Source organism: Marmota flaviventris, chromosome 17 (genome assembly GCF_047511675.1).
Source record: "Marmota flaviventris isolate mMarFla1 chromosome 17, mMarFla1.hap1, whole genome shotgun sequence".
NCBI lineage: Eukaryota > Metazoa > Chordata > Mammalia > Rodentia > Sciuridae > Marmota > Marmota flaviventris.
Window position 1 is genome coordinate 52,456,051 of NC_092514.1, and position 27,896 is coordinate 52,483,946.

Below are 27,896 nucleotides of genomic sequence, written 5' to 3' on the forward strand. Positions count from 1 at the left end.
CTGGAGCTGGGTAGCGCTCCTCCTCCCGGATGCGCACCGCGTGGTACTTGGGCATGATCCGGTAGTAGCGGGTCCGCTTAAAGAAGTCACACTGGAGTTAGGCGAGAAGAGAAAATGCGTCAGCATACAGAGTTCAAGTGGAAGTAAGATGTGCCAGCCTCCCCCCAGACTCCCAGTCCTCAAAGCCAGGATCCTGACTCAAACATGCCCCATGTCCCTGCACTGAGATGGACAGGGAAGATTAGTTTCCCCACCCCAGGTCCAGGAGAAAGAGGAGCTGAGGAAGGCAGAGAGGAGAGGAAGAAGCTGATGGAGACCAAAGGGCAGCCGCAGAGACTACTGGTGGAATGGTGGGCCAGGAGAGTGGGGTGGTCTCCCCTGACCAGCATTGGGGGGTCGGTTGCTTATCCCAAGGAGTGGGGGTACTGCTCAGTAGGAAAAGTGCTGGTTCCCCGGAGTCTACCAGTGCCCTCCTTCCCAGGGGTATAGAATCATCTGGACATGCCTCGTGATCTACAAACATGGGCCTAGCCTTGGCTCTGACCCTTTTGCAATCCCCAAAAAATCAAAGTGATCATGGGGAGGATTTTGTGTTTCCTTCTTGAGGTCTAAGTCCCTGAGAGCTAGATTGGGGGACAGAGGGGAAGTCACACAGAGTAGCCTGCTGTCTTGAGGTGGTGATGGGGACAGAGGAGGTCAGAGCAGGCCCCTAAGCCAAGAGGAAGAGACAGGACAGAGACAGAGGCCCCGGCCAGCTGGGGCACTCGGGGAGGAGGGCCCGGAGGCCGCGTTACCCGGGTGGGCCTGGGTGGGGGCTGCCCCCCTCAGTAGTCGTCCGTCAGCCTCTCCGTCTCTGACGGCTGGCTCTTCATCTCCGCCTTCTGCCTCTTAGCTTCATACAGGGCGCGAGTGCGGGCTCGCTTGAAGAAGCCGCACTGGAGGGGAGGAGGTGGGGAGCGGCCATCAGGGGCGCTGGGGGTCGGGCCAGCAGCTCTCGGGGCTAGGGCTTAGGGCTGGGGATCCTGGAGGCCTGGGACCCGATCCCAGCCTGGTGGTGGGACCAGAGGCCGGAGCTCCTGTGTTCCCCTTTCCAGCTTGCTGTTCCCCCCATGAACCCAGGCAGGGGGTGAGACTAGAGTTGGGAGAAGGTGGGGAGGACGTGGGGTAAAGGTGGGGCTGAGATGGAAATGAGGACTGGGATGGGGAAATGTGGGATGAAGGGAGGGCTGGTGAGCGTGTGCTGGCAGGAGGTCCCAGAGTGGGAGTCCCCAAGGTGGGTTGGTGCTCCTAACCTTCCACAACAAGAGGATGATCAGCCCCAGGAGCAGCAGACCGGCACTCACAGCCACAAGCACCAGCCACAGCTCGATCTCAGCTGGTAGCTCCTCCACCAGGTCAGAGTCAATGTCCACAGAGAACTGGAGAGGGCAGAGGAAGGACTCAGCCCCTGTCTACACACTTAGACCCCAGACTCACCCTTTTTTATCCTAGCTAGGCCTGGGCCTCGGGCCCTGCTGTTTGACTTGATGCCAGTAGGGGGCAGCCAGGGACTGGATAAAGCCCTTGCCAGCTCCACTGACACCAGCAGGTCTACCTGTCCTGCTTCTTTTCACAGATCTGGCTCCAGAGGAGCAGCCCCAGATCTGGGAGGCAGCTTGGCATCTGAGACTGTGACCCACATATTCAGATTTGAGTACCAGCTCCATCCCTGATGAGCTGTGTGACCTGGGACAAGTAATTTCACCTCTCTGAATCACCATTTCATGCTCTCTGATAAGGAGATCATAATGCCTAACTCACAGTTTAGTGAAGTGACCAAAAGCATGGGTTCTGGAGCCAGAAGACCTGGGTTTGAGTCCAGCTGTGCTATTCACTAACTGCATGACCTTGGGGAAGTTGCTTAACCTCTCTGTTGCTTATCTGTAAAATGGGAACTATAATAATATCTACCGCATAGGTTGCTAGGGAGGATTAAACACGTTAAATATGAATAAACTGCTTAGAGCAACACCCGCTATTCGGCAAGCCCTCCATAAACATTTACCAAAAAAAAAAAAAAGCCACAAACAATGCATAACACCTAGTATTCATCTTCTTTCCCTATAATGGAGTGGTGTGTATATGTATGTACAGATTGAATACCCCTTATCCAAAGTATTTGGGGTGTTTTAGATTTTGGATTTTAAAAAAATATTTAATATTTATATTTGCAGGTTTTTTTTAGATTTTGTTTAAGATTTTGGATTTTTTTTAAATATTTACATTTGCAGAGATTTTACTTGTTGAGCATGATGTTCAAAAAGGTTCAGATTTTGGGAGACTGGGGTTATGGCTCATTGGTAGAGCACTTGCCTTGCATATGTGAAGCATTATGTTTGATTCTCAGCACCACATAAAACAAATAAATAAAATAAAGGTATTGTGTCCATCTACATCTAAGGAAAAAAAAAAGTTCAGATTTGTCTGGGGTTGTGGTTCAGTGGTAAAGGGCTTACTTAGCACATGTGAGGCATTGGATTCAATCCTCAGCATCACATAGAAATAAATTAATAAAATAAAGTCATTGTGTCCATCTACAACTGAAAAAATATATATATGTTTTTTTAGAAAAAGGTTCAGATTTTGAAGCATTTAGGATTTTTGGGTTAGGGCTGTTCAAAATATAAATAAATATGATTTTCCCTGATTATACATGACTTTGAATTTTAAATTTTTTTATTTTTAAAAATATAAATGATGGGGCTGGGGATGTGGCTCAAGCGGTAGCGTGTTCACCTGGCATGCGCGGGATGCTGGGTTCGATCCTTAGCACCACATAAAAATAAAATAAAGATATTGTGTCCAGGGGCCGGGGTTGTGGCTCAGCGGTAGAGTACTCACCTCGCATATGTGAGACCCTGGGTTCGATCCTCAGCACCACATAAAAATAAATAAGTGAAATAAAGGTATTGTGTCCAACTACAACTAAAAAATATTTAAAAGAAAGATATTGTGTCCACCGAAAACTAAAAAATAAATATTAAAAAATTCTCTCTCTCTCTCTCTATATATATAGATATATCTATATATATCTATATATATAAATAAATAAATGATATGGTTGTAGCTCAGTGGTAGAGCACTTGCCTAATAGGTGTGAGGCACTGGATTTGATCCTCAGCACCCCATAAAAATAAATACAATGAAGGTATTTGTGTCTATCTAAAACAAAAAATATTGGGCTGGGGTGTGGCAGTGGTGGAGTGCTCACCTAGCACGCATGAGGCACTGGGTTCAATCCTCAGCACCACATAAAAATAAAATAATAAAATAAAGGTATTGTGTCCATCTATAACTTAAACAAACAAACAAACAAACAAAAAAAATATATATATATATAATGTATAAATTATATAAAGAAAATTAAATGCTCCCAGTAATTAATTTACTCTCTAGAAACAACTATCTCTATAATCTTTGGTGAATCTCTTCACTTTTTTTTATTGCATATAATCCACATTGATGGGGCCACACTACACACTCCTCTGTGACCGGCTCCTTTTTTCTCTAATATCATCATCCTTCCTTGTCTGTTGATAAAAGCCAACCTGATCTCTTCAGAGGGCCATGCAGTCACTGTAGGAAATGTACCACACTTTATTGACCCAATCTCCTACCAAAAGATGTAGATCGTTTCCAATTTTCTGCCCTCATTCACAGTGCTCTAAAATATCCCCATACACTTATCTCTGATACTTGTCCTATTAGCTCCTTAAGATACATTATCATGTGCTGGATCAAAGGAAATGAATGCTTTAAATTTTAATGGATATTGACAAATTCATCTCCAAAAAGAATCCACCAATTTATACTCCAGTCAAAATAATTTCCCTCCTCCTATCAGCATCAGCCAGCATTACTCTTTTTAGTATTTTCCGATTCGATAGGAAAAAAACTCTTTTTTTTTTTCTGTTATTTTTATCTCCTTATGACTAAATTAAACATTTGTGCTGGGCATGGTGGTGCATGCCTGTAATCTCAGAGACTCCTACTGAGGCAGGATGATCACAAGTTCAAGGCCATCCTCAGCAACTTAATGAGGTCCTAAGCAACTTAGCAAGACTCTGTCTAAAGTAGAAAATAAAAAGAACTGGAGATGTTGCTCAGTGGTTAAGCACCCCTGAGTTCAATCCCCAGTACCAAAAAAAAAAAATAAGAGAAACATCTGTATTTCACCTCATGTATACTACCTACTTATATTTTTAAATATTAAAATATATATCAATACTTTGTCAAATATTCTATAAAAACTTTTTAAAAAGCAGTTTGTCATGCGCGCTTTTAGTTTCTTTACCATTTCTTTTGCTATATACAGATTTAAATTTTCATGTAATTTGTCAAATTTTTCCATTGGAACTTTGGGTTTAATAAAGTAACTCACTTTCCCCATAATTAAAGGTTATCTTCTGAATTTTTTCTGATATGTTAAATTCCTACATTTAAAATTTTCATCTAAGCCCAACGTATTTTTGTATATGGCTGCACATCAGAATCACCTAGGGTGCTTTTTATTTTTGGTGCTGGGAATTGAATCTAGGGGTGCTTTACCACTGAGCTATATCCCCAGTTCTTTTTATTTTGAGACAGGGTGACAGGGTCTTACTAAATTGCTGAGAGTCTCACTAAGGTGCTTAGGCTGTTCTTGAACTTGTGATCCTTCTGCCTCAGCCTCTGGAGCCACTGGCATTACTGGCATGTGTCACCATGCCTGACCACCTAGGGGTACTCTTTTTTTTTTAATATTTATTTTTTAGTTGTAGTTGAACACAATACCTTTATTTTATTTATTTATCTCTATGTGGTGCTGAGGATTGAACCCAGGGCCTTGCATGTGCTAGGCGAGCACTCTACTGCTGAGCTACAACCCCAGCCCACCTAGGGGTACTCTGAAACACCCCTATACCATGGTCCCTTCCCCATGATCAGATTCCACTGCTCTGGAGGATGGTCCAAACACCACAAGTCCTGCAGGTGAACTTCACATGCTACCAAGCTTGAGGCCCACATAGCTCAAGAGTCTTTGCATGCTCTTAAAGATGTCCTATGCTCCATGCTCCAGGCCAGGGTCTGCAGTCCTCATCAACATGCTCACTCACCCACGTGGTCTTGTTCTCCATGTTGATAGTGGGGACACTGGTTCGTAGGAACAGAGTAGCTGAGCCATCTACCCTGACACGGTCAAAGTCTCTGTAATCCTGGAAGGGGAAAGGGGGTCAAACGCAGAAGGCTCTCTGAGCGTCCTTGCTTGTCCCCAAGCACAGCTAATCTCTCACCCTCCCACCAGGCAGCATCTTTAAGCAGCAACCCCAAAGGGTCCATCAGTCAACACAAATGTGCATCATTCATTCCTTCATTTGTGCACCGGGTCCTGTGCTAGATGCTAGGGACAGCAGAGATAATGAAGGTCACAGTCAGGCCTCTGGGCTAAATCTGGCTCCGCACCTGCTTTTGTAAATGAAATATTTGGGACACAGAGCCACACCTACTCATTTGTGCATGGCAGCTTTTGTACTCTGATGAGGGAGCTGAGTAGACGCAGCAGGAGCCAAGTGGCCCGTTCAGCTGAAAAGATTTATAAGTGAGTCATGGAAAAAAGTTTGGTGTAGGTGGCAAGAGAAGGCTACAACCCTGAGTCAGGCACGATAGGAGTCACGTGTGGCTTCTCAGAAAGCTCTATGGGTGTCCCGAGGGAGAGAGGTCACTTCAGCTGTTAAAGTCAGAAAAGACCTCACCAATGGCAAAGAGATGAAGCATCTGAAGGAGACCCTGAAGGATGAGTAGGAGTTGACACATGGAAAACGGGAAATGGCGTTTCAGGGGGAAGGAACACAGGGCCAAAGGCTTGGGGGTGCAAAAGGTACAGACACAGCTTCAGATAATGGAAATATGAGAGAAGGTCTTTTTTTTTTTTTTTTTTTAAATCAATGAGCCACATCCCAGCCCTGTTTTGCATTTTATTTAGAGACAGGGTCTCACTGAGTTGCTTAGCGCCTCGATTTTGCTGAGGCTGGCTTTGAACTCACGATCCTCCTGCCTCAGTCTCCCAAGCTGCGGGGATTATAGTGATGGGCCACTGCACCTGGCTAAGAGAAGGTCATTTTGGCTGGAGACAAACATTACACATCCACACCCAGACATGCAGACGTCACCCTGGCATGGCCCTCAGTGACAGGGATACTGCTGTGCATAAAACACGATGCTGTCACTGCTATCACACACACACACACACACACACACACACACACACACACAGGGTCCCTGTGACCCCTGGCTTCACCCTCCCCCTGTTGCTCTCCCCACCCAGGTGGGTGGCATCGAAAAACTCCAAGCATGGGCACTGACCTCGATGAAGGTGCTGTTCCATACCCGAGCCTTCACTGTGACATTGGTGACAATGGAGGCATCAGGAATGGGGCACTCCAGCCACACACAGCGGGCACGGCCAGTGGAACAGGACTGAGGTGGGCAGGGAACAAGAGACATGAGATGGTCTGGGTCTCTGGCTTCTCTGTGCCTTCTCCTTTCCTTCCACCCTCTAGACTTCCCCCCACCCATGGAAGCTGAAGGAGCCTGACTTCATCTCTTTAGCCACACACATTCCCGGCCTCCACACATATACCTTTAAGACATGTTCTTTGGGCCAAGCTCACAAAATGTCGGGAACAAGAGTAATGTAAACTCTAGCCCTTGCTTATATAAATGAGGTCCAACCCCAAGACCCCCTTCCCAGCCCCTCCTGGCCTGAGCCTGCCTCCTTCCCTTCAGCTCTGTGGCTTGGGATACCACCTTCAACCTGTCCACCCAGCTGGACCTCTGCTGCTCCCAGGCCATTCCTGTCTCCCTTCCTACAGAGGATGCCTCACACATCCTCCTGCTCCTCCCCAAAACCCAGTCCTAGTGTCCAAAGCCGTAAGCATCCAGGTGGTCCCCAATAGGTAGGGACCCCTTAGAATAGAGCGGTGTCTCCTCCCTTGGTTCACAGTATGGGATGCTCCCTATCAGAATGGAACACCCTCTGAGGGCAGACAGTGGTTCTCTTGCTCTGTCTGGGGGCTCCTGAGGGCAGGTACCACCTCGCCTCTGCAGACAAGGGTCTCCAGTGAATAGTCTCTACCTCCTGACTTCATGTGCCACCCCATGACGGGGTCAGCATGATGCTCCCCATCCCTGCCCTGACCACTCACCAGCACAGTCTCAGACTTGGCTTTTTTGGCAGCAGCCAGAGTAACAGGTGGTGGGCCCTGGCCTCCCCCTGGGTCCAATTCTCTCCTCCTGCGCTGGGGAGATGGTGGCCTGTCTCCAGGGTCCTGAAGAGGTAAGAGATTTGCTAGGAAGGCAGAGGGAAATGTGGGAGCAGGGATGGGAGAGGGAAAAGGCGGGGCGGGGGGAGTCAGGCTCCCAAAGGGGTATGAGGTGGGGAGGGCCTTTGGGTCCTTCAGCATGCAAATGAGATTCAATGCAAATGAGATGCAAATAAAACATTCCTGATCATGAACTTACAGAGAGAGTGAGGTTGAGAGGGTTGACAAGGTCTCCAGGTGGCGAACAGGGCCAGGACCCATTGCCATGGACGGTGATCTCCGTGGGGTAGAGCAGCCACTTGCCATTGGTGACTTCATAGGGCCACTCCAGACCCAGGACCAGGGTCCCCAGGGCCACCAATCCCTCCCCTACTGGGCTCACCTATGGGCACAAGAGATGTCCTGGTTACAGTCTTCTAGCAAACCACTCCATCTCATCAATCCCAACCCTCCCATCCTCCAACCCCAGATCCAGAATGAACCCCCATCAACTTTCCCAGGAGTCCCCAACCAGAACCCCAGAGGCACCCTTACCTGGAATTCATATTTGAGAGGGCTTCCCACGTCCTCCACAGTTTTCATGCCAGCCTCGCCCATCACAGTCCCACCAAAGAAGCTTTGTAGCCGGTGATTCACCCTAGGGTAAGAAAGCTTCTCGAGTCATGGGGAATGGGAGGCTGGGGTCCTGGCAGAGAGGGTGGGCACCAAGGATGGTTAACTATCGCTCCTCTGACATCAGATGGACCTGGTATAAACCTTAGCTCTGCCATGTACCTACCAGCTGTGTGGCCTCAAGCAATTTATTTTTCCTCTCTGAACCTCTGTATCCCCATCTGCACAGTGGAGTTAATAACAGTTGGAACAACACAGGGCAGTTGTGAGAAGATGATTCATTGACATACGTAAAATCCTTTGCCCAACGAGCTCTCAAGAAATGGTAGGGATTGATATCTTAGCCCTAGGGTGCCTCGTGCCTCCCCTTCTACCTGCTCTACAGGAGGATAGAACAATAAGGACAATGACTTTTGGTGAAGCGAATCGAAGACCCAGGGGCAGTGGAGACCTGAGGTTAGCAGGCCAAGAGAAGTGTCAGGGGAGCTTGGAGACAGGGAGACATGGGGAGCAGAGTTGTACCCACATGCTGAGCGAGGCCTGGAGTGTGTAGTCCACAGATAGTTTCAGGGTCACGGGCCGCAGGTTATCCTGGTGACTTGATCTGGGAAGGGAACACAGGGGTTGAAAAGAGGCCGCGGATACTACCTCACCCTGACCCAGGCTGCCTTCACAAGGCCACTCACGTGGAGAGCTGCAGCTGCACCTGAAGGTCCCTTGTGTGCAGGGTCACCCCTATGACCTCAAAGGCAATGAGCAGCTCCATCTAAAAGGGCCAGAGAAGAAAAGGACATTGGGGCCCAGGAGGGGTAATGCGACGGGGAAAGAGGAGAATCAAACAATAAGCTAGGAGGAAGGTTCTCTGGCCTCTTCCTGTCCTAGACCACCTCGCTACCTTATTTGACTCACTTTCCCCCTTTTTTCCCTTGCGATATCTGGACTTTGGCATGACCTTGAGCAAATTACTAAATTCTATAAGGCTGAGCTTCCTCTTCTCTAAAATGGCAGGTACCTCCTCAGAGAACATTGTGAGAATTGATTTTAACATCACGTAAAAGAAACCTTTGAGCTTAGGGCGGGCACACCCCAGGACTTGGTAAATCGGTTTTCTTACTTCCACCTTGTTAGGGTCTGTAAACAAGTCAGGATGGCGCCTGGCATTTTGCCAGAGGGAGTGGTTTGTGAAGTAATGCCAGCGAGCCATTAAGTGTGGAGATTCCTTATTGGTTGACTGCTGTATCTAGTTTATGTTAATTAAGATAAGCTGTGTGGAATGTATATATACCGCTCCTGTCCTACAATAAACGGCTCCTACTCCATCAATATACACAAGTTGCTCGTCACCCCTCGGTTAGTTTGCTGCAGCCAGACTGCAGCACACCTGCTCTAGCTTTGTGCCCAGCTCCCTAGTGGCCCAATTTTTCTTGGTTGCTGGGCCTCATTCCCACACATACCCCCCTCCACCACCACCACCCACCAGGGCCTCCGGGTTCTTTGCTTCAAGGAAGCCCCCAGGGCAAGCAGATGAGAAGGGCAGGTGCAAGCAGATGAGGAGGAACAGCCTGAGCCCACAAGGAGTGGGAGGATATGGCCTGTGCTCACCCTCTGGTTCCGTTTGAAGGGGTTCCCCAGTTCGCACAGGATAGTCTCATTGGCTTGGCAGGTCCCAGACTGAAGAAAGAAGACAAATAAGGTCAAGGTTGGGCTTGTCTTCCCTCCCACACAGAGCAGGGTCAGAAGCCCTAGAAGCTCCCAAGCAGAAGACACTGCAGGCAATCGGGGAGGCCAAGCCCAGAGGAGGTGGGGACACGATTAAGGATAATGCATGTAAAGAACATGAACATGGGGGTGCAAATACGAGGGGAGCCCTACTTGGGCTCGGGGCCTGGTGGTGGGCACTCACTGGGCGCACTGAGGACAGCAGCAGGGCGGGAGGCACCTCCAGGTTGAGCAATGCCTCATGGGCATCTTCCCCAGCCCTCTCCCTGCTTGGGGTGTTGGTCACATTGATGCTCAGGAGCAGTTTCCGGACGTCTCTGCTGTACTGGAGCCTAAGGAGAGCAGCCCTGGACTAAGCCCAAAGCCCAACCCCCAGGACACTCCCCATATTCATAGGTCCTGACCCTCAGGTCTCCTAGGTGAGGAAAGTTCCTTCTCTGGCCAGCCAGGCCATGCCCCACAGTCTCACCTGGAAGACTTGGCACCTGGCCCATCTAAGTTCCTCTTTGCAGGCTCATCTAACTATGAGGCCCCGCCCCTGTCCAGTGTGGCCCCGCCCCAAGCCCAGTGAGCCAATGAGGCCCGTCGCGCCCTTGGCCAATCAGCGCTGCTAAGAGCCCACCTTTCCAGCCGCTGCAGCTGCTCAGACACGAAGTACGCTTGCATCTGCAAGTTGCTGTCGCACTTGTTGTCAGGCCCACACTCCTTCTGGAACTGGACCTGGGGCAGTCGGAGGTGTGAGAGGCTACACCCCATAGAGCGAGCCCTCACCCTGCAGCCCTCCTGGCTTGGGCCCCAGCCACCTCGGTGTGGTTCTCCTGAGTCTGCGCCTGGTTGAGGACCGGATAGGCGTCCAGAGACCGCGGCCCTAGGCGGGGACGCTCAGGCATCTTCAAGGGTAAAGAGTAGTTCATGGAGATGACAATGGGGCGGAGTTTGTCGCGGACATTGTCCTGGGGAGAGAAGGCAAGCTGAGCCAACAGTGCCCTCTCCCAAGTCACCCTCTCCTTACATCACCCTGAGCCTGAGGGAGAAGCTGGCGCTCTCTCCAACCTGAAGATCCCCTAAGTTAGCCTTGAACCCCTTAGTCCAACTATCAGATTCAGACTTTCTACCATCTTGCCTGCCCCCAAGAGATGAGACTTTGCTCTCCCTTCTGAGGTCCGTCCAAGTGGGGTTTGAGCCTCCATTCATCTATTCCCCAGGAGGAATTTTCCCTTTCCATTTTCAATCTCCCTGGAATGATATTGAACTTGCCCCTCAATCATGGACTCCTTTTTTCCCCAGAGGTGAGCTAAGATCTCCCACAAACCCCTCCCTTTTCTTAGAGGTGAGAAGGCCCTTGGCTCCATCCCCCCCCCCCCCCGGGGGGGCTCTATCTGTTCCCTACTGTGTGCTGGATACTGCGCACTGTACCCTCATCTAGAATCCATCCGCCTATGGCATTCCAGGCTGACTGCCCCTCACCCTTGACCTGGGGGGACACGGGTCTCCTCCCTGTGCTCCTCCCTCACCATCAGGAGCAGCTCCAGTGTCTGGCAGCGCGTCTCAGGCATGGAGAAGAAGCCATGGAAGACAGCTGACTGGCTGCTGGCAAAGCGCAGCCGGGGCGGGCGGCGGTCCCGGTCAGCCTCCAGGGTATAGGCCAGGGCTACAGGTACACAGGGCAGTCAGTAAGTAGCCAGGTGAGCGTGCTCCCCCTCGCCCTGTGCCTGGCACTCACTGATGTTTCTCCTGTAGTTGGGGTTCCCAGCACTCTGGTTGTAAGCAAAGCACAGCTCCACTTGCACACTGTTGGTGGGAGGACAAGGAGGGACCCGTCACTGTGGGGCACAGATAGCCAAGCCCTAGCTCTCACTCCTGTACTAGGTAAAAGGGAACCCAGGGCCCTTCTGGGGAAAGGCAGGGACAAAACTGGGGCATCCACAAAGCTGGTCTGTGGTATCTCTGTCCCATTCCATCCCACTCCCCTAAGGCCAAAGAAAGTAGGGTTAAAAATCACAATTGGGAGAACACGCCCAGAGAGCAAGACTTGTCCAAAGTTAAGAATTAAGAGCCCTGCCCCGTCTTGAGCCCAGGTATCTGGATCTCCAGTGCAGACCTCCTCTGTCCACCCACCACCATTAACACCACTTTCTTAGCAACTAACATTTTTTAAGCACTTAAGGTATATAAAGTTGCTGTTCTAGGGATTTTTTTTTTTGATACATTGTCTTATGTAATTATAACAACCCTGTGAATTGTTTATTAACTCTTTTACAGGTGAGGGATCTAAGACTCAGAAATGAATAATTTGCCCAGGGTGACTCTTCCTTCTTGTGCACATCCATCCACCTAAGTGTATTCCTCTTCCCTCTTCCTCAGAGTCCTCACTCCTCAGAGCCTGCCCTCCCCCACAGTGCACAGCTGGGGTTTTAACCCACAGTTCAGAGATCCTTTTCCTAATCACTATACTCTACTGCCCCCAATTCCCTCACTATCTCCTGTAAGAAATTCTGCTTTTTAATGAGGCTGGATAGGGACAGAAATGCTAGTCCCAGTATCAGATATCTAAAGGTGAGATATCAGGAGTGGCCAGGGGAAGGGCTTGGGGGCTGGGAACCCTTCTGGCCTGCCCATACATGAGGAGTAGGTGGTCTCACCAAGAGGTGGCTGTGCACAGTGTAGGGTCCAGCACAGCTGGCCTGGCAACCAAGGTCCTGTGGAGGATGTTGATGACGGGCCGAGCCCTGTAGGGACAACAGAAGCAGGGAGATTTCAGTGCCTCCCACCTGCCCCTGGCCAGGGCTGGGGCTCAACCTTCTGTGGACCTAGTGCTGAAGATGGACGAAAATGGACTCCACACAGACAGGGATGAGGGGAGAAAGGCTCCTGTCCAGCATCCCCCTGGCTCACCGCAGCAGTACAATATGGTCCGACAGGCTCCCTACAAGCAGGTCTGGGTAGAAGTTCTCATCCACGTCCATTTGCCCACTCAGAGAGTAGCCAAAGGTGGACAAGCCAGGAAGCCCCAGCTTCTCTCCATGGATTACCTGGGGACAAGGGAAAGGGGTAGAGTCAGGTTCTGGGGAGGGAGGCCTGGGGAAATCTGGAAGGGGTGGGTGAGGGAGAGGAGGGAAGGTCCACTTCAGGTGGCAGGGGCAGCAGAGGCGTCCCCAGCTTTTCATACCTGCTGGGGCTGTCTGAGGAGCCCCCTGGAGCTGCTGTGGTAGATGTACACTTTGCCAAGGCCTTCAAACGGGGCTCCCACCGCAATGTCTGGGAGGAGAGGCAGGACAGCGTCACCCAGGTACCAGGCCCCACATCTCCCGAACCCTGTGCTGCAGGCCACAGAGCCCCGCGTGGCATTGACCTCACCCTGCCAGGCGGTGCCGACAGCAGCAGGGACATTGCAGAGGTCTGCAGCTTAGGGTTAAAGGTGACCATCTGCAGCCCAGGTGCTTCCTTTTGCAGGTGGGAAGGCGGGTTTCGAAGAGAGGAAGTGATTTCCCCACAGTCACGCAGCAAGTCAACGCCATAGGCAAAGCCACATCCTAGATTCCTGAGCCCTGCCCAGTAACTTCCCCTTTCCACATCCCCACCAATCTAATCCCTAGATATCCTGGCTCTTCTTCTAATGCCATTTATCAGCAGGGCCTGAAAAGGAGGTGTTCCCATCTGTGGCTGCCGCAGAGCCCTCATGAGGGTGCTGTGGGGTAGGTACTATTACCTCCATTTTATGGATGAGGAAAAAGACTCAGGAAACCCAGAGACACAATGAGTGAGGGAAGAAGAGGATGTGTGAGCCCATACCTGATACCAGGGGCTGGGATTTTAATCATATCCACAGTGAACTTTTACTTCAAGTGTCAAGACTTAAAATTCATTATTTCCACAAATGAACCCAAAACATTTTATGATCTTCTTAAACTTCACTGAACTCATTCTCATTTTGCTGCACTTGACCTCTTAGGGTCTGGATGATCAGAAAGCCAAGCTTGTTAGCAAACTATGTCAGCCACGGGCAGAAACTAAACGAGCCTTCCATAGGAAGTGCTTGGGCTTTACCGCCCCCAAGTTTCTGGCACCCATTTTGTCTCTTCAGAGGTCCCTCTGCCTTTGGTTCCTTTTAGTTCTCAGCTAGGTCCTCAAAAACTGAGGTTGTCAGAGAAGTGACTTCTGGATAAGCGAAGGGCTCCCATGGCAACCAGGCTGACACCCTGATCTAATCCTCTCCACGACACCCCAAGTCCTACAGAGCACTGGTCATACTCCTATATTTAGGGCCCCCACCTTGTCCAGTCCTAATCATCCCACACCTGACACACGACAATCCTGATCTCATCTCTCCTTCAGTCCTACAACCTCCGCCAGAATCATCTTTCAAGGTATGAAGCTATATCATATTGCACCTCTGCTCCAAAACTTTCTCTGGATGTCCCCTATACACCCCGAAACCCCAATTAGCCAATAGAAAGCACCAGTTCCTCTGCCTGGCTTTCAAAACACCCACCCCGAATCCCACACTCCCTCTCCAGCCTGTCTCTGATGGAACATCCACTAGATTTGGCACATGGATAAGTTCCTGCATTCCCACGGCACCCCTTCTGTTCCTTCCCATTATGTACTCTCAACCCATCCTTATCAACCACTTATCACCTCCTCCAGGATCACCTGTCACCCTCTGCACATCCTCCCTCTAGGATGGCTCTGAGAAAGTTGGGCCCGAGCCCCATCCCATCTCTTCCACAGGCCCTGTCAAGCCTGGTATGCAGCTGGTGCTCAGTCAGTGGGGGTGCTGAGGAAGGGGTGCTGGCTCATACCCTGGAATCCATCCTGGTTGATGTCACCAATGCTGGCCACAGAGAAGCCGAAGGCAGAGCGACTGGGGCCATGAAGGAGGAGGGAGGGGTGGGCAGGGAAGGAGGTGCCCGCCTGGTTCATGAAGACGTAGACCGCACCCCCGACTTCCTCTTTCCGCTCAAAGTAGTAGGGAGCACCCACCAGGAGGTCCTGCCACCTGCACAGGGGAGATGAGAGTGTGAGGTTGGCCCCCAAATGATGCATAACTTGCAGAATGGTGGCAGGGTACACAACTGTGCCAACGGCACCTCAGGTCCCAGTGCATGGGAAGGACACAGGAAGGGCCAACATGGCCCACTGAATAGGAAACGCATGTCATGGAGAAGCCATGCAAGCAAAGATCACACCCAAACTGCCCAAATCTGTTGGAGCCATACAAAGACAGGAAAGTGCAGGTGTCCTGCATATGGCATGCAAATACAGAGCCGCCCATCCTCTGATTGACTCACCACAAGCAGCGAACAAATGCATAATTGCAAAGTTTCCATTTTCCTGACCTGGCCTGGCCAGCCCACCTTCCCACACCTCTCACCCTGGCCCCAGAGGATGTCCCTAGATTCTCACCCATCGTTGTTCAGGTCCGCTAGGGCAATGGCGCTGCCAAAATAAGCGCCCACCTGCGTGCCTTCCAGCACCTGCCTCCTCCGCAGGTCTCCGCCCACTTCCTGGCTCAGCAAGAAGACCGCCCCCATATGTCGGTGTCGTGGGGCACCCGTCACAACAGTGATATCCGTGGGATGCAGGATGGCACTGCCTACCTGCACCGTGTATCCTAGGATGGGGGGAAGGTGTTCGATAAGCCCCCAGCAAACTGTGTCCCCTTCTACTCTGGATCCATCTCCCTAGTTTCCTGAACCCCATTATGTTCAATTCCAAGTGGGACAAGAAAGTGGACCCCTGAGCGCCTGTGTCTGTGCCCCATTCCAGCCCCACTCCTCCTACACTCTGGACTGAGCTCTGTAAGGGTAGCAACTTTGCATAACCAGAACTTGGAACAGGGGCTGGCATACAAGTAGTGCTTAATAAGTGTGTACCAGTTGAACTAAATGCCATTGGTCACAACTACACTTTAGCCTCCCTCCTCCACCAGGCACTGAAGGAAGAGAGCCAGTGTATTAGGGACTGAGCCGCCTTCTTTTTTATCACCCAATGGGCCCCCAGAACTGAACTCACCAATGTAGAGGTTTCCTTGGTCCTCTGGGTCCTTATAACTATACTCAGATAAATCCCAGTCCTTCCGCTGAATCATGTAGCTGTTTCCTTCACAAGGATTTGGGGAAAGGGAGGGGTAGGAGTCACCAACCCTTTCTCTTCCACCACGTCCAGCCCTCCCACCCCATTGTAATAACACCTTTTGTGAGCACTTTGTCATTTGCAAAACATGACCCCTTTAGAAATTTCATGATGTCATATGATGGATGACTCCCATTGTGCAGATGAGAAAAGTGAGGCCCTAGGAGGGAAACTGACTTCCTACAGAGCCATGGGAACGAGCTGTAGAGGCATGGCCAGACTCCTGCCTGCAGGCTCCTGGGTGTGGACACTAGCTGATACTTTCCCACCCTCCAGATGCCTTGGGCAGGCTCCATGCCATTATCTTGTGGGACCATCCCCCAATTTGGGCTGCCTACCTGTTCCCAGGTAGAGTACCTGTGACCCTGCCAAGGTTCTAAAGGACCAGGGGGAGAGAGGCAGGGCCAGGGAAGGGGGCAGAACCTCATTGTTCCATGAGCCCAGAGCTGTGGCTATGGCTGGGCCACCTGCTGGTCAAGAGGAAGAGACTGAGGGTTCCCTGCCTGTAGATTCTGTGACAATAAGGATACATGAAGAGGAGAGGAGTCACTATCACTACAATCTGTGTGATGGAGAGAGGCAGAGATGGAGGACGCCCAAGTCATCAGACACCTGTAGGACAGTATGTCCTGTAGTCCCCAAAAGGAGGGTGGCCCTCCATGCATGTGACATGAAGAAATACCCCTGGCTTTGGATAAGTGAAAAGAAAAAGTAGCAGGATAGCATGTTTAATAGGATTCTATTGGCAAGTTTTTGTCTTTTAAAAGTTATCTATATATTCTAAGTCTGGAAGGATTCAAAAGATACTATTAGCATCAATAAATGGGTTGAGGGCTGGGGCTGCGGCTCAGTGGTGGAGCACTTGCCTATCATGTGTGAGACACTGGGTTTGATTCTCAGCATCACATATAAATAAATAAATAAAATAAAGATATTAAAAAAAAAGAAATGTGTTGAAGGAGATGGGTGGGAGAGGAGGGACATTTTTACTTTTTTGGGGGTGGGGTACTGGGGATTGAACTCAGGGGCACTCGACCACTGAGACACATCCCCAGCCCTATTTTGTATTGTATTTATTTAGAAACAGGGTCTCACTTTTGCTGAGGCTGGCTCTGAACTCTCGATCCTTCTGCCTCAGCCTCCTGAGTTGCTGCACCACGCTGCCCAGTGACAATTTTACTCTTTATTTTACCAAATCCTGCTGTAATATTTAGTGGTTGTTCCAGGAGCATGTTTTATTTTTAAAGTAAGTTTTTAATCTAGGTGCAATGGTACACACCTATAATCCAGCTATTCAGAAAGCTGAGGCAGGAGGCTTATCAAGTTTGAGGCCGGCCTTGTCTTAGCAAGACCCTGTCTCAAAAATATAAAGGGTTGGGTACGTAGCTCAGTGGTAGACTACTTGCCTAGCATGTGTGAGGCCCTGGGTTCACTCCCCTGCAACACAAAAATAAATAAATAAATAAATAAGTTTTTAGTGGCTAAGTTGCAGTCAGATGGACCCACATGACAATCCAGGTTTCAGAACTTATTATTGGCCACAGGCTATTTATTTCACTTCTCTAAGGCTCAGTTTTTTTATCCTATAAAATGAATATTATAAGAATACTTGCCTTGTAAGAGTATAATTAAGAAAGTCCCTGGCACACAGTAAATGCTTTAAAATAGTGGAAGTCATGGTTGCCACTGTTGGCACAAGGTCTTCTGCCCATCTCTCCTGCCCCCTAGTGGGGATGGACTGGGGTGGGCAGTCCCAGTGGCTAACAGGGTAAGGGGTGGGGTGGGGGTGGGTGGTGAGTGCTCTCTGCTCCTCCTCCCTTTTTCCATGGTCCCCACCTTTCCAATTGTAGGCACCAGGGGCTCCGAAGTACACGGTGTTCTGGGTAAAGCCGCCACTGGTGCCCAGCTGGCACATGCCCGTCTCCAGGTAGTCGGTGTTACTGTTGCACATCTCGTTGTGGTAGGTCTGCCAGTCATCGCTGGCATCCAGCTCTAGGTCGTTGCCCCGCACGTAGCACTTGCCTACCATTCGCCGCTGGTCCTCCGACCCTGACCACAGCACCTGGGTGTAGCGGTGGGCACAGACCTGGGGAGCACCCCCCAACACATGAGGCCTTAGCCAGAGCAGGGGCCCAGGGAAAGCTGTCTCCTCTGGCCCAGGCACCTCGGGCTTTGTGGGACTGAAGGAGAACCCCCGGCTTCTTTTCCTTTCTATGGTGATAATTAAACTCACATTCCCTTTCCAGTACCCAGAAATCTGTTCTGAAGGTCAAGAGCAATTTTTGGAACATTTGTAAGGACTTGAGAGTAGCTAAGACAGCTAGGAGAAAGGATGAGGGAAGGTGGGGCTTAGGTTCTAAAGTCAAAAATGGGTCATTTCCAGAGAGATTAGGGGACTTGCTTCTCTCTGTCCCCAGATGACCCTGTCTGCTTAATAAAAGGACCATTATTAAACCGGAATAATAATAGTAATACTCATAATAATAATAATAGCAGCAGCTAACACTTACTGAGTGCTTACTATTTGCCAGACATTAACAACTCCATAGTGTGGGGACACTTATTTCCCCCGTTGTAGATAAAGAAACCAAAGCACAGAGAGTTTAGTAGCCTGTCCAAGATCTCACACCTACATAGAGGCAGAGAATATTCAAACCAAGACCCTCTGGCTACATAGCACAAGATACTGTGCTGCCTCATAAAGGTGACTCTACACACATCTCCAGGCCTCCTGCAGCTACTCAATATAGATTTATTGGACAAACCAGTGAATCAGATTAGTGTGTTCTAGGGCTGGGGGTGTAGCTCAGTGGTAGAGCATGTGTTAAGCATGCTCCAGGCAAGAACACAAAAAGAAGAAAAAGGGGGGTGTTTTAAAATAGCCTAGGGTCAGGCACAATCAGAAACTGGCCCCATTCTTGTTTATTTGCTTTTCCCTGATCCCTTCTAGCTATGAGAGCCACTAGCATGTCACATGAGCCTGTCCTAAGTTTCTAGGACTAGCACAGTGCTTGGTACTCAGTAGGTACTCACTAAATATTTATGGAATGATTGAATGGGTGAGTGATTACCTCATTGCTAAGGACCCAGGATCTAGAATGGCTTTAAATGGTCTCGTTGACCTATAACCATTCGCAACAGGGGTCACAAAAACGTGTTTCAGTGAACTGATGCAAACCTGGAGCTCTGAATAGTGTTCAAAGGTGACAGAAATCACAGCAGTGATGGCTACAGGGGTGGTAACTGACTATAAAGAGGCACAGAGAACTTTCTGGGGTGATGTACATATGCTTCATCTTTCATGCGTGTTGATTACGCAGGTATATACATATTCCTCAAAACTCACAGAAACGGGCTGGGTGAGTAGTTCAGGGGTACAGCACTTGCCCAGCCTGTGTGAGGGCCTGGGTTCCATCCCCAGTAATATAAAACAAAAACAAAACAAAAAACCCAAAACAAACAAATAAAAAAAAAACCCTCTTAGAAACTTCAAATCTGTACATTTCACTGTATGTATATTTTACATTAATTTTAAAATGAAAACAAAAATGTCCATCTGGGCCTTGGAAATTGAGACCCCAGGGCCAACACTAAAGGATGTGTGTAGGAAGTGACAACTGACAGCAGGGAGTAGCCTCCAAAGCAGAGCTGGGTAAGCTGGGGTCAGCAGGGCTGCATCTCTTCCGGCAGCCTGCCTCCCAGGAAGGAGGCAGGCCAGCGCCCAACAGCCTGGGGCCCTCTCTGCCCTTTGCTCCTGCAAGTTCCCACGAATAAAGAACACCCCATGTGGGTGCGGGGAGGAAGCGGGTGATTCAGACAGGACCCAGGCCATGCCCCGCCTTGGGAGACAGCCAGACACATACCCCCTCCCCTGGAGTACAGAGTGCAAGGATAGAGAGGCCTGTGGAGATGCAGCCACTGGAATGGACACTTGCAAAGACCACATGCATGCACCCCTGGAGAAGGAAGGAGAGAGCAGGCAGGGCAGGGCCAGCAGTGAGTGCCCACTTACCAGGACTCTGCCTGCAGGGCCCTGGCTGGCCACAGTCACCCCGAGCCACATGTCCTCAATAATGTGATGGTCAGGGTCACCTAAAGGCATGGGAGGGATCATGAACCAGGGCACCTCACCCTATATACCAGTGCCCCAAACCCCCAGAGGGCAGTAGTTCTCTTAGACTCCCAACCCCAGTAGGGCAGCCCCGGCTACTCCCCTCTTCAGTCCGTCATAACTTTGGTATCTACCAATCCCACATCTGCTCTAAGGCTCGCTGTTTTACTAGTCACTAGATCAGAAATCACTAGAAACTGCATAAGCAAGCCTTGTCCTCTTGCTGTGCCTCCCCACCAGACACTGCTCCTCACTTTTCTCCGTGATGTCCATCCGCTCACAGTCGTTCTTGTGGGCAGTGAGGGGACACAGGTACACAGCACCAGTCCGGTTGGTGTAGCCATCAGACACAGCGAGTTCCCTGGGGGCACCAGCCAGGAGCCTGGGGGCAGGGAGGCAGGGGGTTCCAAGCTCAGACTCTCCCAATCTCCCCCCAGCCAACTTGTCATTCAACACCCAGTTACTGAGTATTGGCTCTGTGCCAGGCTCTGGGGCTGGGACAAGAATGGACCCCAGCCCCTGCCCTCCAGGAAAGAGCCCAGGCAGGCAGGAACAGACAGTAAGTGCCACAGGAAAAGGACACAGAGAGACCTGCAGAAGAGGGTGTCTGAGGACAATGACCAGGTGTCACCTGATGAAGAAGGGGAGCAAGGGCACTTTAGGCAAAGGTACTGCATGTGCCAGGGCCAGGAAACATGAGGAAGCAGGGTGATTCAGAGCTCAGGCCCTCCATAGAGTCGGAGCCCAGGAACATCCGGGGAGGGACAGGAGGAGAGGGTGGGAAGGGCCTTGGAGGAGCCGCAGAGGGCAACCCAACCAGATGACATGGTCAGATCTGGGTTTTCAAAGGAATGTTTTGGCCTCAGAGATGAAGGTAGAGGGGAGGAGTCCTAGAACTGGGTTCCAATGACCTGACACTTTGAACGATGTGATCCAGCAGCCCTGTTCCAGTGTATGGGCAAGGACTATTGCCTTGCCTCCAGAATCCATCTTTGGGGACATGACATTGACAATGAGCTCTTACAAGGGTGCTTAGAGCCCTGGCAATCCATCCCACGCCAAAGGGGTGGCTGGAACCAGAAGGATCAGCCCTGAAATATTATCTCTGAGGATAGTCGTGGGGCCATGACCATCAGACATCCTCGTGAAAGAGGCAAATTCCTCAGCCCACCACTGACCTTCTCCATCGAATCCAGGGTACCCCTGCTGGAGAACCCAGTTCTTCCATGCCTCCTCCCCAGAAGCGTCCCTGCAGCCTCTCAGTGTTCTGCCAGGACCCCTCCTCGATCCTGATGATGCCAGTTTCCTGGATGGCAGGCACCTTTCAGGTGCTCCTCCAACTGGCCCCAGAAACATTATCACCTTGAGGCCCCAGGCTCAGAACTTGGGCTCCAGGGCTCCCATTAGACTCTGGAAGTGCCAAGCAAGGGCTGTGCCTGCAGCCCCTGCCAAGGACCTACTTATGAAGGAGGCAGGGAGTGGGTAGGGCAGGGCCAGGCAAGCTGGGGCCTGGAGTGTCTCCTCCCACTGGGATTCAGGAATGCACAGCCTGGGGTGCTGGGAAGGGGCGTGGCCTCTGCCTGCACCTCACATCTGCAGCTCAAACCTCACCCTGGGGAAGTGTTCCTGGGAGTGAGAGCTGGGCTTCCCCAAGAAGAGTAACATTATGAGATTATGAGCCCCGCAGGGAGGCTGACAGGAGCCACAGTGGCCTAGTCAGTCTCCTTCTGCCTGGGATGGGGAGGGTGGCTCAGTGAGTCCACTGTCTGACCACCCATGGACATCCACCCTCAGGGCTCCTAACAGATGAAGAAAGCCAGGGCCCGTGGGAAAGGAACATCACAGCCTGGGAGCTGGTGACCTTGTTCTAGGATCTATTCTGTCTCCAAGGGTAATTTCCTCTCCCAGAGCCTGGATTATCTCATCTGTAAAATGGAAACAGCAGCTGTCTTACCCACCTTTGGGGGTTATTGGAGGAATAAATGGGTTCACTTGGTAAAAAGCTTTCTGACTATGAAGCCATGGCTGATGTGGTCACTGCTGTTCTGATTTCTTGTGGCACCAAGACTGGCTCTAGCATGACCCCAGACTCCCTTCAGGGACCCCAGGAATTTCAGTCCTACCAGGTTAGGAGGCCTGGAGCAGAGGGGAAAGGAACAGAGTACTGCCATCCTTTAGAGGGAGCAGGGGACTGGACACAAGTAGGGCTCCTGCAGCTTGACGATACCAGGCAGTCACTGAGGGTGTGGGCACTGGTGGCTAGAGTCATTCTAGGGAAAAAACAGTATCAGCTGAAGGTGGAGGTCACCTATGATGACCTTGAAAGGGTACAGGCTTCAGCAGTGAAGGGGACCCTAAGGAGCCCAGGTTGCGTTCCAGGACATGCAACGTAGTGGAAATACTGCCCTCATGCTGCTCCTGCCCTGTCCAAGCTGCCGGCAGGAGGTGCCCAAGGAGTGGGGTCTCTCTGCCTCCCAGTGCCCTCGCCTCAGCCAGGAGGAGCTGAGGGAACCCCCCTTCTAGCTGCCTGAGGTACTGAGCCAGCAGAGCTGGGCATAAATGGCAACTGGATTAAACAAATTCCTATACCACCTATACCCACCCCCCTTGCCAGAGCTGCCTTGTGCCCACAAATGGAGGAGGGGACAGGACCCATGCTTTAATCCCAAACCCACATCCTAGGTCCCCCCCTCAGAGATTCCACAGGAGCCCCCCCACACCCCCTGGAGTATTTTTAGCTCCTACTTGGCCCGCTCAGAGGCCCTTTAAGGCCCTCTGGCTCCCAGCCCAGGATCCAATGGGTCTCCAGCCAGAGGCCTGCGTGTGCATAGGGGAAGGCAGGTTTGCAGAGAGTCAGGTTCCTGCTTCCCCAGTCACAGCCAGGTGTGCGTGGTGAGGGCTGGAGAATCCAGAGGCTGCAGGGAACCTTACTAATATGCAAATGAAATACAAATTGTTATGCAAATGAAAGCTTCAGCTAGCTACCTGCTGTTGGGGCTAGTCCTGATCAAGCAGTCCAAAAACCCACCCCTCTCAAATCAGCGTTTAACCCAACTCCCAGCCAGTCAGAAGGCAGAGGCAGCAAAAGTGTGGCCCGGATGAAGCTCTAGGAAAACAGGAGGTGGACCTGGCCTCTCCTGGAGTCAAGCTGGGCTGGGAGGGAGGGGGTGTGGAGGAAAAGATGGCTCAAAGGCTCTCACCTAGCTGCCTCCTCTTGAGTATGTTCCATTCTGAAGGCACCTCCTGGCCTCTGGAGACCCCCTGAGCCCTGAGTTCTTCCTCACCCGGCCCCAGTGTTACTCCAGGGCAGCACGAAGCTAATGGAGCAGCACAAAGTGGTAGAATTGGAGAAGGCTGGGGAATGGGGCCCAGGAGAGTTCAGGGCACCAAGTTGGCTCACTCCAAAAAGGAGGCCCCCCCAGGCACTGGGGTGATGCTCAAAGAAACAGTCTCTATGATTCAACCTCACAGACTCCTTCATCTCGGGAGTGTGGGTGGAACCTGTGGAAAGAGGAGGAGGCCAGAGGATCTAGCACTCAGTCCCCTGCCTTATTCCTAGGGTCCTTAGCCCCTGGGCTCCTTCCCATGCCAGGCCAGGAAGCAGGAGGGGGAGGGGATCTGCTCTGGCCTAAAGCCCTGGGGTGGGAAGGGGCAGCTCCTAGATGCTCAGATGCCAGCCCTGTGCCAGCCCTGCTGCCCAAATTAGCCACCTCCCCAGAGGCTGCTCCTATGGCGGCTGAAACTGCAGCCCTCCCATCCTCCTTAGGCTGCCCACACAGCCCCCTCTCCTCCTGGTGACTCAGCCCAAGAACCAGAGCAACACACTGGAGGGAAGGAGAAAATGAGGACAGCAGAAAGAGGCTGGGGGGGTGCTCCAAGTAATGAAATAAGCACAACAGTCTATTTTTCCCATTTCTTCTCCCTTTCCCCGGCTCTTCAGGATTTTTCCATATTTGACCCCGCAGGGCATTCTTCAAGTTGTCTAGCCTCAATCCCACTTGCTGCAATGGACATCATCTTCCTCCTTGGTTTAGCTCTGATGGAGTCCCTTTCGCTGCTTCTTATTTCTAAGATCAGCCTTCCCTACCTCCTGCCCACTTTGAAGCCCCCTGGCCTGGACTGGTCATTGGAGAGAGTCCAGGGAAAAGTCCTCCGGCCTGAAGCTGCCGTGCTGCTTCTGCTGGCACTAGCAGGAGAGGCTGCCGGCTGCCTGCCCAGGGAAATGTGTGTTGGGAAAGCACAACAGGTTGCCCAGCTCCCCCTGCCCCAAGTATGATCTCATTTCCAGGAGCTGCAGCCACTCCCACCTGAGGCCTCCCAGACATCTTTATTTCCAAGCAAGTGAGGAAAGGAGAGAGGGTCCAGAGGGATCCCCTAGAGTCTGAGATCAGGCCAGACCAGGGAACGGCAAAGCAAGTGCTGGGGTGGATCAGAAACCACCTCCCAGAAGAACAGTACTTCTGCCTCCCAGGACTCCTCATGCCTCTTGCTAAGAAGCCCAAAGTGCCAGGCACCTCTAAATCCCAGCAGCTGAGGAGGCTGAGGCAGGAGAATCGCAAGTTCAAAACCAGCCTCAGCAACTTAGCAAGGCACTAAGCAACTCAGTGAGACCCTGTCTCTAAATAAAATAACAAAAAAGGGCTGGGGATGCGGCTTAGTGGTTAAGTACCCCTAAGTTCAATCCCCAGTACCAAAAAAAAAAAAAATCAAACAAGCAAACAAACAAAAAGTGCTTTGGTCCTCATTCCTCCCTTACAGAGACTGGGAGCTTGGGGCTGGGTTGTGGGTGGGGAACCCAAGTGCAGAGATGAAGGTGATGACACAGCAAGGACTGTCCACCTTGGGGTTTTAGCCATTTCTGGAACAAAGCCTTCTTTAAGAACGCAAAAGCTGTGTTCTTCCCTCCTCCTGACCCTAGGATGAGGTTCAAATATACATGATTTGCATATAATTTCAGGGGTCCCTGCATCTCCTGGAGACCTTCTGTGAACTCCAGACAAAAGGCCTGTTCAGGACCATGAACACTTTGGTTCTTCCAAAGGGACTTTGAGACTAAAAGAGTAGAAACCTGCAGCTTGACCTACTAGCTCCCTTGAGCTCTGTGCTCAGACAGCTGTTCACATCTGGCTACACAGCTGGTTGCAGCTAAGCCCAGCTAGGGCCAGCTGACTTTTCCAAAGGGCCAGGGGCTGCACTCTGTAAGATGAGATGAATCAAGATAGAAAACTACCCCTGGATGAGACTGAGGATACCCAATGGGGAGACTCAGAAATTGTCTAGAACCACCTGCCATTCAAAGGTTCAGCAACTTTGAAACTCCTCCAAGAAGAACCCCTTTGCTGGGCTATCTTGGGTGGAGTCCATGGGCAAAGTGGATGTACCCCATCCTGGCTTCAGTTTGAGAGCCTCTGGAGGGTCCTTGGAGAATTAGGCACATACAGAGCATTTTACACACACTATCCCATGCAAGTCCCACTAAAACCCCGTGAAAAAGGCATGCCGTTCCCCTTCTGCTGACATGTGAGCAAACAAAGTCTCAGGTGTTAGTGACAGAGACAAGACTCTGGCAGTAGGACTTTTGAGCCACTTCTCCCTCCATAATGCCAAGTTGCCTTTCATAGGCCAACAGAGGTGGGGAGGAACACATAGATTCAGGTCCAACACTTTTTTAAGGAAAAATTGGCCACTGGCAGGGAAATACTTGCTCAAGATAACACAGTAGAGAGGGAAGGGCTGAAGAATCGGTTTTTATTCTTTCTTCCCAGTCCAATCTTCTCTTTCACTGTGTTACTTTATGTCATGGAGATTCTGCATCAAAACACCTGAAAATCGGGGCTGGGGTTGTGTGAGGCACTAGGTTCGATTCTCAGTACCACATAGAAATAAAGGAATAAAATAAAGGTCCATCAACATCGTAAAATATATATATATATATATATATATATATATATATATATATATATATGAAAACAAAACAAAATTTTTAAAAATGAAAATCATTTTCTGGGCTAGGGTAGAAAAAAACATTACTATAGAATCTTTCACTGGTGGTCACTCAGGGCCTTCAAATGATAGAAGGCTGGCCAAAGCCAGACTGAAGTTGCTAAACCTGGCTGGGTAGGGTGTGGTGGCCCTACCCTCTGAGAAGAAAGCCAGATGGGGGAGAGGCTAAGTCCAGGTAGGTAGCCTGGACAGGGGCTGGGCCAGCAGGGCAGGGGCAGGTAGGTAGCTGAAGCAGAGTTTGGACTTTGAACACTCCAAACTTCAAGTTTCTGCAGGCCTCAGTTATAGCTGGAGCATTTTCAACTCAGTTTTAGGCTGACCAGGTCTTCTAGTTTAGCCAAGTTAGAGACCAGGTAGGGACAGATGCCTAGCAGGTCACCTAGGTGAAAGGGGTCTGCCTGATTTGTCCCAGCCACTGCCCTTTCCCGGGCAACATTACCTCCTCCAGTCACCCTGTTTCCCTAGCTGCCAACCTCAGCAAACTGAGCCCATGCAGAGAAACCTCTGAAACCCCCAGCTCTTCCGGCTCACACACGCTGCAGGTTCTCCTTGCAGCTGTGGGGAAGGAGGGCAGAAGGAAAAGAAAAACACCATTTCCCTCTTCAAACCAAAACAAACACATTCAGGGCTGCCGGTTCAACATGAATCTGAGGAATGCAGGGAAGAGGTCTGGTGGGAGAGCCCTACCGCTTGTGGGTGGGCGCCAGAGACCAAGCCTGTCTTCTACTGCCCCTACCTCTAGGAGTCGGAGGGAGCCTCTGGACAGCTCCAAACACCCAGACTCCCCATCACCTCACTGCAACGCCAAGCAGTTGAGAAGGCAGTCCAGGCTGGCTCTGCAGAGGGCGTGGTTGGTGTGGCCACAGACTAAATGCAAGGTGTAAGTGGGGGCTTAAATGCATTTGTTGAGGATTCTACCCAGGCAGAGGGGAATGAGGGTCCGCTAAGTGTTTATCTTGCAGTTTTCCCCAGCTTCCAGTCCCGCAGAGAAAAGACCAATGCTAGGTAGCCGGTTTACTAGGGGCTCAAGCAACAGAGACCCCATTTCCGCTCTCGGGAGAGGTCCGAAGGGTGGAAAGGTGTCGTCTAGACAGGTTCTGGCAGAGTCAGCACTCGCCAATGATTACCGCTCCCCAATCCTTCACTTCCCGCCAAGCCCGGCAGTCTGAGAGCTTAATCCTGGTCACAGTGGCCAGTTGCAGCGGGTCTGGAAGTCCGAGGGCCCAGGGCTCCCACCCAGCTCCGGATCCGCACCCCCGCACATACTCTCTCCTTCCCCACCCCCGCCAGACGGACTTACAGGTATCGCTGCTGCCGCTCTGTCTGCCGATGGAGGGCGACCGAGTAGCCAAAGAGGCTCCCCGGGTTCTGGGCCTCCTTCACCACCAGGAATCGGGTGTCCAGGTTGAAGGCGGAGGCGACGCGACCGCCGGCCGCCACCATCAAAGCGAGCGCGCAGAGCATCCGGCGCGGGGCTCGGAGCGCGCGGTTGGGGCCGGAGCCCATGACTGAGCGCGAGCCGGGGCGGGGACCAGAGCGCTCGAGGGCGCGGTGCGGGGAGTGAGGACCTGTTCACCTGCTCCGGGCGCCTTCAGAGGACACTGGAGCCCGCCGCGCCGTTGCGCCGGGAGCTGATCAGTTTCTCGCTCCTAGCCGGCTCAGTTTCACATCTGCTCAGGTCTGCGCCCTGGGATCGCCTTCTAAGGTCCGTGGATCTATTCTCACGCCTGTCCGGCTGCCGGGTCACTGTCCCTACACCCGGAGCACCCGGCTCCCAGCTTGTCCCGGCCGCGCCCCCTTGACCGCGCTATCGCCTTCTATCCCGGCCAGGCGGCGGATCTGGCCAAGCAGACCCGTGGACCACAGGGAGGACGCGAGGGAGGGGTCCCCCGCGGCGCGCGCCCCGCCTCCTCACGCCCAGCCCCGCACCTCCCCACCTTGCGCGCCCAGTCCCGGCTCCGCTTTCCTTCCGGGGA

At 51.5% G+C, this 27,896-nt stretch overlaps 1 protein-coding gene across 1 annotated transcript; it reads right to left on the reverse strand.

Moving 5' to 3' along the window:
- Itga3 (integrin subunit alpha 3) lies at positions 1-27,841 on the reverse strand. The gene is made up of 26 exons (XM_027924716.2): positions 27,221-27,841; positions 20,172-20,299; positions 19,819-19,898; positions 17,643-17,892; positions 15,687-15,773; positions 15,078-15,285; positions 14,474-14,670; positions 12,841-12,929; positions 12,567-12,703; positions 12,314-12,400; positions 11,395-11,462; positions 11,186-11,322; positions 10,475-10,624; positions 10,294-10,391; positions 9,856-10,003; positions 9,555-9,623; positions 8,639-8,718; positions 8,479-8,556; positions 7,875-7,977; positions 7,540-7,722; positions 7,224-7,346; positions 6,382-6,495; positions 5,136-5,234; positions 1,293-1,418; positions 795-935; positions 1-91 (listed from the first exon to the last, which is right to left on the reverse strand). The coding sequence occupies exons 1-25, from the start codon at positions 27,424-27,426 to the stop codon at positions 825-827; spliced, it is 3,156 nt and encodes a 1,051-aa protein (XP_027780517.1). The 5' UTR covers positions 27,427-27,841; the 3' UTR covers positions 1-91; positions 795-824.
- Between the last annotated feature and the right edge of the window lie 55 nt (positions 27,842-27,896).

Excerpts from the sequence above, each read along its gene's own strand:
- Itga3 (XM_027924716.2), bottom strand. The coding sequence starts at position 27,426 with ATGGGCTCCGGCCCCAACCGCGCGCTCCGAGCCCCGCGCCGGATGCTC. Across the intron at positions 14,671-15,077 it reads GCGGACCTGAACAACGATGG|GTGGCAGGACCTCCTGGTGG; the intron begins GTGAGAATCTAG and ends TCCCCTGTGCAG. Across the intron at positions 12,704-12,840 it reads TCCTCAGACAGCCCCAGCAG|GTAATCCATGGAGAGAAGCT; the intron begins GTATGAAAAGCT and ends CCTTGTCCCCAG.